This window comes from Wyeomyia smithii, chromosome 2, assembly GCF_029784165.1.
Source record: "Wyeomyia smithii strain HCP4-BCI-WySm-NY-G18 chromosome 2, ASM2978416v1, whole genome shotgun sequence".
NCBI lineage: Eukaryota > Metazoa > Arthropoda > Insecta > Diptera > Culicidae > Wyeomyia > Wyeomyia smithii.
This window is the reverse complement of record NC_073695.1, coordinates 236,318,822-236,328,645: the sequence shown is the minus strand read 5'-3', so window position 1 is coordinate 236,328,645 and position 9,824 is coordinate 236,318,822. Positions and strand designations below refer to the sequence as shown.

Sequence of the window (9,824 nt, the reverse complement as noted above, 5' to 3'; positions counted from 1 at the left end):
TATATTGTTACTCCCCAAAGCTTATGGAGACTGATAACCAATCGAAGTGCTGATTAGATATCCGGACGTAACTAAGAAAACGCTTTTGAAGTACAACATTCAAGTCAGTAGCTGCGACAAGTAATACCAAGGAAGATCAATGTTTCGATTGGCTATCATCGGTGTTATGTGCTCACTGACTTTGGTGGAAGTCAGCATTGGACTGCACAGTGAAAGAGAGTACCACCATCGAAAAAATCGGCTAGCTCAGAGTTTTTCAAGTTTTGAAATTCCGGCGCAAGAACTTAATTCGGAGCACTGGTTGAATCTCGGTCAGCAGATACTTGGTGAAAAACTAAACTTTCAGCACATTCCAACTAAAGCGAAAAATGTGATTTTCTTCATCGGTGATGGAATGTCCTCGCAAACGATTGCAGCAACTCGTATGTATCTTGGAAACGAAAACGAATACCTATCGTTCGAGAAGTTTCCGCATCTTGGACTAGCGAAGACGTACTGCGTCAATCGGCAGGTACCCGACTCTTCCTGCAGTGGCACTTCCTATCTCTCGGGAGTGAAAATCAATTATGGAATGGTCAATTTGGTGGCTTCTATTCCAAGATACACCTGTGAATACCAAAAAAGTAACGAAACGGAAATCGACGGTCTAATGAAATGGGCTCAGGAAGCCGGAAAGGGGACTGGAATTGTGACGACAACACGGGTGACACATGCAACGCCTGCGGCTAGTTATGCTCATAGTGCTAACCGATACTGGGAAGGTGACTTCGAGGTTGATGAGGCTTGTCCTTCCGGGGAGAAACCACTCGATATTGCCCAACAGATGGTTTACAATAAAGTTTCACAAAATTTCAATGTTATTCTTGGCGGTGGCCGGAAATACTTCCTTCCGAAGGAGATGGTAGACGAGGATGGAGAAAGTGGATATCGAGACGATAGAAAAAATCTGATAGAAGAGTGGAAGGAGATTCACTCCGACATGGGGTCGTATAGTTACGTTTGGGACAAACCTGGGCTGAAGGTAGTAGATTACGAAAACACCAGTCACTTGCTAGGATTGTTTGCTTCCAGCCATTTGTTGTATAACCTAGAAGCCCATGAACAGAACCGAACCGACGTAGAGCCTTCGCTGGCAGAAATGACTGAAGCTGCCATAAAGATGCTAGAGAAAAATCCGTCGGGTTATGTCTTGTTCGTGGAGGGTGGTCACATTGATATGGCACATCACGAAACCTGGACCCGGTTGGGGTTGGATGAAACGGCGGAGTTGTCTAAGGCGGTTGAAGTTGCACGACAGCTGACTAGCATGGAAGATACGTTGATTATAGTTAGTGCTGATCATGGTCATACAATGACCTACAATGGTTATCCAGTGAGTGAATACGATTTACGAGTTAGGCGATCAAACAAAATTGTTCTGTTTTGTAGAAACGCGGCCAGGATGTTCTCGGAATCGCGGACACTAGCGACATGGATGGTCTTCCGTACACAACGCTGAGTTACGCAAACGGTCCGGGTTATATCGATACCTATAAGACGGAAAATCGAGCTGAACGGGTGGACATTTCCGAGGTTGAGTTCACCTCAATCCACCATATCTATCCAGCGACAGCTTTAATGGATGCCGAGGCACACGGTGGCGAAGATGTTTGCGTTTACGCTTCGGGGCCGCTTTCGAATATCTTTATTGGCAGCTACGAGCAGCACACAATACCGCACCTGATAGCGTACGCAGCCGCTATTGGTGAATATGCGGAGCCATCGGATCCGACAGATGACGAAGACGGCTCTGGTCATCGGTTGATGTCGTCACTGTTATGTCTACTAGTAGCTATCAGCGTGGGATTTTTTAACCATTGCCATAGCTAATAAATGTTTATCTCTGATAAGGTTAACAATCAGTGTGATTATGCTTCCGACCATTTATTGAATTGTACTGAATAAGTCACTGGGATGAACATCATTTCGACCTCGTCTGGACTATATCTACTGGACGGAGCAATAATTTGACTTGGCAATCAATCATGACTGTTGATGCGTTCAATCAATTTACAGTTCAAATCATAAAGCATCGACAACAACACGTGTACCAAAATCCACGCCTGCATTACGGGTGTCAAGAGAATTATTGTTCAATTCAATTCACGTCTGTCGCTGCGTAAATTTTAATTGAATGTTACAATTGACGACTCGCTTGTTTAGCCGTGCTGTACTCCTGCAATAAGTATCTTTTTAATAACTTTAAGTTGTGACTTAAATGGCGATCAGTGTCAATTTTTGGTAATATTTTTGTTTCAACACAGTGCTGAAAAAGTACACAAAATGTCCACATTTTCAAGCAGAGAAAAGTACATTCACTTTTGAAGGTATATGCGAATACTAATTGCTTAAAAGCTATTTTACAACGGTTGCTTTTACGCTACACATAGCTGACAGTGTAAAGCAAAAAAAATGTTTTTTGCACCAGTAATTTGCAAAGCGAATGTGCATTCGCTGGGTGAAGGCACACGACTCTTTTAATTTTGCTTTTAAGCTTTTAAAAAGAGCAGGCAGCAGTTAATATGTGGTAAGTAATAACCGTCGTAGTAATTTCTGTTCGCAGCAGTGAAAGCTGCTTGCAAACTGGATTAAAATCTTATCCTTTCAACTACAATCCAAATTTCGGATCCATTATTTCTAGCAGCACCAAGAGCATTTACTTAATTAATGTTCAAATAACAGAAAGTTTTGAAAATTCTTCTGAAAGATTTTTATTGCTGCTTTCAAAATATTTCGAGTTGATTAATCCGAACAGATATTTAGTTTGTGGGTCCTAATAGGTTTCTACGAGGTGTGGCAACTAAATAACGAGACTAATGCTGCTACAGAAATATTATACCTGCACCAAATCCAAACCACCGACAGCTGTAGAGTGTAATGCCTCTTTCAATTGCAGCATATCCCGTTATTGTAGAGAAATCAGTCTTGTCATAACTATCCCAAGTAACAAAACTGGTTTTATCAAAGTTTTTCAGCGCTGTTCTGACTGTATTAAGCGCTATAAAACTTCGATAAAACCAATATTGTTACTAGGGTATCTTTTATGTGAAACATGTTCGTTTCGTTTCTTGGATTCTTCATTCTTGGATTCTTGAATTCCTCATGCTCAACCTATTATTCAGCATTACTACCCAGAGATTCTTGATCAACTCCGTGAAAGTGTAAGAAAAAAAAACAAAGAAAAGGTCATGGGTCTTCACTAACTGCATTCTGTCTGTCAAAACGTTTCTAGCCAAGTGCAGCATTCCAGTTTTACACAATTCTGGCCTCATAAGACTTAAGAAGAGCATTAAGAAGAACAAAATTTCAGTTTGATGAAATTGTGGAAGAAAGAGCAGGACCGTTATGCAAGAGGTTACAGAATAAGACTGTTCATTACGAACAAGGTTGTTAATCGATAACTTATCGTAAACGCCGATAACGATACTATCTGCTATCGTTATCGACGATGACGCTAACGTCTTAAGACATGAGCTTCATTGCCAAGGACGATAGCTATTGGACGGTATCGAATGAATAAAGTCTGATAAACGAATTTGCAGTTTGTTTTCAATTTGGCTGCTGTCTTGGATAGCAACACAAACAAAGCTGCATTTGGTCCAATAGCAACGGATCGGTTCGTTGCTATTGCATTGCCAAACTTATGAATTCGTTGCTACTCGAGAATTTTTCCTTCCTTGAGTTGTTATTTTGCAAAAGTAGATACCTAGCAACGCTCGGTGCGGTTATTTTGTTGGTTATCAAGCCAGCTTTAGCAACCGAAATACAGCCACTAGTGCACTTGCTCTGACAGACGTTAGGGAGCTGATATCGGTTTTTATCGTTATCGTCGATAACGTTAATGTTTGAAGACGCAATCGTCATCGTCAATAACGATAGCAGACGTTATCGGCATCGGCGATGATGATTATCGACGATAATCTGTCGTATTAACAAGCCTGATTACGAACTCCGTGTGTCCTTCAACAAAGTTTTACTCTGGTTTTCAGTAGTCTTGGAAAAAATGTTTCTGTTTGTAGTAAAAACGAAACACTTATAAAAATGATCGTTCTTCAAGCTAATGAAATTTTATGAGTTTGAAGATTCCAATTAGCCCAAGCCTCCTAAAAGAGAGCTTCGGGGAAACGGTCATAACTTTATTAACAATTGATATTGTTTTTGTAAAAAAATGCTTTTTCTTCATGTTGAAAAGTTTTACTATAAGAAAAAAGCTACACGCCTTGGAAAAACCATACTTTTCTCATTCTTCTCGAGCACAAAGATATATAACGTCTTAAAGCCTGAAAAATATGTGTTAAAAACACGGGTCATACCATCTCAAGTGTGCAATAATAGGACAGCCGTGTCAACACGAACAACCTGAATTGACACAAAACTTTGGGAAAATCGCTCATGAAAGAAATACATGAAAAAATCCCAACTTAAGTCTTGAATGGACCATTCCTCGCCCCGTGAGACTCACTCTTTCTGGTAAAAGTGCCCTCATTCATTTTTAATTAGGGCTACAAAACATTATCGGCAGGATTAAATAGCAAAACCATAACTCATCAATAACATATTTTGTTATGAGGTCTTATAGTGTTATTCGAGAGAAATTCTCGTTTCTAACATGTGTATGAAACAAATATCACATTTTAATATCATACCTTGGTGTGCCTTTGATAACATATTTGAGTGTATCTTCGAATATCTCATTGAAGGCGCGTTTCATGTGCAAAAATACGTTTTTGGTTATTTATAATATGTTCGGTTATGGATTTGGTCCAGTAATTCGAGAATATTTGTATCGGTTATTTTCATGGTTTTTAATGCAAATTATTGGTTTGTTCTTAGAATATCGAGTTTTTATTCCTATGGTCTTGAAAGAACAATATTTTGGTATTAATTTTTATTATTTTACCAACGATGTAAATCATTTTGAGGTCAAAATGAGGTACTGTATTATCAAGTTTTTAATATCATGTTTTAAAAAAATTATAAAGTTTTCTCCTGCTCGGGAAATTACACTGGTCGACAAAAGCAAAAAAAATTTTGCTCAAGAGCTCAAACTAGTAAAAATAAGAGATTTTGTTTGAGTTTTTTACCCGTTTCTGTGATTTTGAAGCCCCTAGCAAATGCGAAAGTACACCAAAAGGCCACAGAATAATAACTCGTCAGGTTCGTCACAACTACGTTTGTTTACTTGAAACCATCATAATAAGCTTCACGCACTTCCGACTAAGAGCACCAAAATTCGCAGGAACGTTTTAAAAGCTTTATTATCATTTTTGTCCAGTTTGAGTTTAGGGGTTTTTTTTTTGCTTTTGTTGACAAAGGATTGCTCAGAGCTCAAACTGAAAATAAACGAAATATTAGCTTTTTCACCGGTCACTCTTAGCCAACTAGATACTTAAATAAAGTATCGCGGCCTGTTGATGCACTTCTGAGCTTGCTAAGGGCACCAAAATTATAGGAACGGTTAAAAAACTATATTTTTTTATATTTTTCGAAAAATATTAAAGCTTCAACTATTCGTTTTTTGTCCTTGTAAGGTTAATTGGTGTTCAATTCAATATCGGATATAATGTTGATCGTATTCCTGTGCTACTCCGACAGTAGGGATTAAGGCACACACACAACACTGTGGAAACCTGTTTCCACTCTAAAAACTAGACACCGGTATATTATGATTGCCAGCATTCACAAAACAGGTTCACTGGATGATGTGCCTGCCTATGCACCTACCGCTGATGCTGCCGCTGTCGCAAACAAGCAACTTTTTACTCAAAGAAGTACCGTTGCACTTACCGCTGGACGCTGCTGGTACCCGCTTCAGCTAATTGCTGAGCTGCTGGTACCCGAAAATATTGACTCTACAATTAAATAGTTATTTGCCCTCGAAAGGACAATTTGTTCTTCAATTTAATATCGGATATATAATACTGATCGATTCAGTGGGAATAAGGCAATCTTCTAATAATACAGTGGAAAGATTGTGACAGCCCCCTGTGCGCCCTTCCCCGTCACCTACAGGGCTCCGTCATATTAGCTGACACATTTTGGATCCCGGAAAAACTTGCACCGCATTCTTACTAGGCGAGAAGGAACAGTCTTCGGCTGTTCATAAAAGTAGGTCAGAAAGAATATACCAAGTCTTCCGCTTGGCTTGGACGACGTAGACGGTTTGCCACCCGTAAGCACAATTAAAATAAACAACATACTCGATGCGCCGTGTAACTCGTCGCCGCGGGCGCGAGGGTGAGTTACCGGGTTTGTAAGAAACAAGACAAGAGCGCGAAGCGAATGCCAGAGACGCTCTGAAGAGCATAATTATGTGGGACTAAGCCCACAAGTAGTGTACTAAAATAGATAAAGGGCGAGGAGAGGCCAGTAGAGTAACAAAGACAGGTAATGGATTCGTGAGGGGAATTTGTCTCTCACGGAATCCACTCTAGGGCTAGAAATTAAGTTGACATGTAAGAACGAATCAATCGAAAATTAAACGTGATTCCGTATGGTGCTTCTGACCACACGCACGGGAATCTTTGTGCACGTTTCTAATTTGTTTTTTGATATCGTATCACAAGTTCCCGGTGGGGCAATCCGAGGATGTTTAAGTTAAAGCCTTTGATTGCCAGCATCCCAAAAACGTTTGTGTGTTACCAAAATTTGCAGACCTTTTCACTGAAGGAAGTTACTGGCCAATGCACCCACAGCTGATGCTGCAGCACAAGGGCAACTTCGAACTAGAGAAAGAAGAAACGCTGCTGCACCTACCGCTAACCTTTCTACCACTACCGCCGCAGCTTCTGCTACTGTTACACGCTACTGCTCATTTAGGACCGTCCTAGTCGCCATCCACTAGTGATATTATTGGTTTAAGCAGAAGCAGGTTCTTATACATGTTGCTGCTTTGTTAGAACCATCCTAGCGGCATGCAGTGGTGATATAATTGGTTTAAAAAGAAGCAATCGGTTGTGCTATGCGATCCACCAGATTATACTAAGGACCTGGGTGGATGAACAAATGCCGAATGACTGGTTGGAAGGCCTCATATGCCCTATCTATAAGAAGGACCATCGATTGGATTGTGGCAACTATCGAGGCATAACGTTGCTCAACTCCGTATCCTGTTCTCCAGATTGAGACCGTCAACGGAATCCTTTGTTGGCGAATACTGTTTGTAGACTTCAGGGTGGCATACGACTCAGTACAAAGAAACGAGCTGTGGCAGATCATGCCGGAACACGGTTTCCCTAAGAAACTAATTAAGCTGAGTCGTATGACGCTGGAGGGATCAAAATCGTGCGTGCGGATAGCTGACGAGACATCAGCCGCGTTCGTAACGTTAGATGGACTGAAGCAGGGGGATGCGCTCTCCAACTTACTGTTCAACATTGCTCTTGAGGGTGCAATACGAAGAGCAAACGTGGAAAGAAACGGTACGATCATCACGAAATCTCACATGCTTCTTGGTTTTGCGGACGACATCGATATCATCGATATCAACAGTAAGGCCGTGAAGGAGGCCTTCGTACCTTTTAAGAGGGAAGCAGCGAGATTGGAACTCGTTATTAATTTTGCCAAAACGAAGTACATGGTAGCTGGCAGAGAGCGTGGGAGTCCCCGTGGTGTTGGTGCTAAGGTGGAGATAGATCGGGAACGATTTGAAGTGGTTGACGAATTCGTTTATCTTGGTACGCTTGTGACATGTGACAACGATATGAGCCGTGAAGTGAAACGACGAACTGCTGCGAACAGGCCCTTCTACGGACTACGTAACCAGCTAACGTCCCGTAGTTTGCAAACTCGCACGAAACTAGCGCTGTATAGGACGCTGATACTCCCGGTGGCCCTTTACGGACATGAAGCATGGACGCTGAAGGAAGCTGATCGACGAGTTCTCGGAGTTTTTGAGCGTAAAGTTCTGCGATCGATACTTGGCGTTTTCTATTTCGGCCTTTTCTGGCCTTTAGAGCATTTTTCAGTGATCATGAGCTCAATTTGGGATCATTTTCTATTTCGGCCTTTTCTGGTCTTAAAAAGCACTTTTCAGTGATTCTGAGCTCAATTTGGGATCATTTTCTATTTCGGCCTTTTCTGGCCTTTAAAACACTTTTCAGCGATTCTGAGCTCAATTTGGGATCATTTTCTATTTCGGCCTTTTCTAACCTTTAGAAGCACTTTTCAGCGATTCTGAGCTCAATTTGAGATCATTTTCTATTTCGGCCTTTTCTGGCCTTCAGAAGCACTTTTCAGCGATTCTGAGCTCAATTTGGGATCATTTTCTATTTCGGCCTTTTCTGGCCTTAAAAAGCATTTTTCAGCGATACTGAGCTCAATTTGGGATCATTTTCTATTTCGGCCTTTAGAAGCACTTTTCAGCGATTCTGAGCTCAATTTGGGATCATTTTCTATTTCGGCCTTTTCTGGCCTTTAGAAGCACTTTTCAGTGATTCTGAGCTCAATTTGGGATCATTTTCTATTTCGGCCTTTTCTGGCCTTAAAAAGCACTTTTCAGCGATTCTGAGCTCAATTTGGGATCATTTTCTATTTCGGCCTTTTCTGGCCTTTAGAAGCAGTTTTCAGTGATTCTGAGCTCAATTTGGGATCATTTTCTATTTCGGCCTTTTCTGGCCTTTAGGAGCCTTTTATGGCTATTTTGAGCTTAATTTGGGTACATTTTCTATTTTGGCTATTTCCAGCCTTAAAAAGCACTTTTCGGAGATGCTGAGCTCAATTTGGAATAATTTTCTTTTTGGCCTTTTCTGGCCTTAAAAAGCACTTTTCGGCAATTCTGAGCTCAATTTGGGATCATATTCTATTTCGGCCTTTTCTAGCCTTAAAAAGCACTTTTCAGCGATTCTGAGCTCAATTTGAAATCATTTTCTATTTCGGCCTTTTCTGGCCTTTAGAAGCACTTTTCAGTGATTCGGAGCTCAATTTGGAATCATTTTCTATTTCGGCCTTTTCTGGCCTTAAAAAGCACTTTTCAGCGATTCTGAGCTCAATTTGGGATCATTTTCTATTTCGGCCTTTTCTGGCCTTTAGAAGCACTTTTCAGTGATTCTGAGCTCAATTTGGGATCATTTTCTATTTCGGCCTTTTCTGGCCTTTAAAAGCACGTTTCAGTGATTCTGAGCTCAATTTGAGATCATATTCTATTTCGGCCTTTTCTGGCATTAAAAAGCACTTTTCAGCGATTCTGAGCTCAATTTGGGATCATTTTCTATTTGGGCCTTTTCTGGCCTTTAGAAGCACTTTTCAGTGATTCTGAGCTCAATTTGGGATCATTTTCTATTTCGGCCTTTTCTGGCCTTAAAAAGCACTTTTCAGCGATTCTGGTGCAGACGCATGAATCACGAGTTGTACCAAGTATATAAACATGCTGATATAGTGAAGGTAATACAGCGGGGCAGGCTTCAGTGGGCTGGACATGTAGCCAGAATGCCTGACGAGAAGCCACCAAAACTATCTTCAGTATAGAACCAGGAAAAAGTCGTTGACTTCGTGGTAGGCCTCGCACGCGGTGGATGTGCGCGGTGGAAGAAGATGCACGATCTGCTGGTGTACGAGGAGACTGGAGAACGACTGTTCAAGACAGAAGAAGCTGGACATCTCTAATTTGTTCGGCCCTAGACCGGTGAACGGTCCGTTAGCCAACAAAGTAAAGTAAAGTAAGTAAACAGAATCAAACTCCTATAAGCCAATAGTGTATTCCCGGTTTACTAGAAATATAATTTCAACGACCGTGTCAGGAAAAGTGTCAGGTTAGAGGTCGAGATTTGTGTTTCACCAAAGCTGGA

General features: G+C 41.1%; 2 protein-coding genes across 7 annotated transcripts in view; one reads left to right on the top strand and one right to left on the bottom strand.

The window, feature by feature from the left end:
* Positions 1-9,824, bottom strand: part of LOC129720799 (GTP-binding protein Di-Ras2) — a 239,372-nt gene that overhangs the window by 138,357 nt on the left and 91,191 nt on the right. The window lies entirely within an intron of this gene.
* On the top strand, positions 120-1,869 carry LOC129720481 (alkaline phosphatase-like). Its single transcript, XM_055671967.1, has 2 exons — positions 120-1,372; positions 1,429-1,869. Exons 1-2 carry the CDS (start codon positions 140-142, stop codon positions 1,867-1,869), a joined length of 1,674 nt encoding a protein of 557 aa, XP_055527942.1. The 5' UTR covers positions 120-139.

Excerpts from the sequence above, each read along its gene's own strand:
- LOC129720481 (XM_055671967.1), top strand. The coding sequence starts at position 140 with ATGTTTCGATTGGCTATCATCGGTGTTATGTGCTCACTGACTTTGGTG. Across the intron at positions 1,373-1,428 it reads TGACCTACAATGGTTATCCA|AAACGCGGCCAGGATGTTCT; the intron begins GTGAGTGAATAC and ends TCTGTTTTGTAG.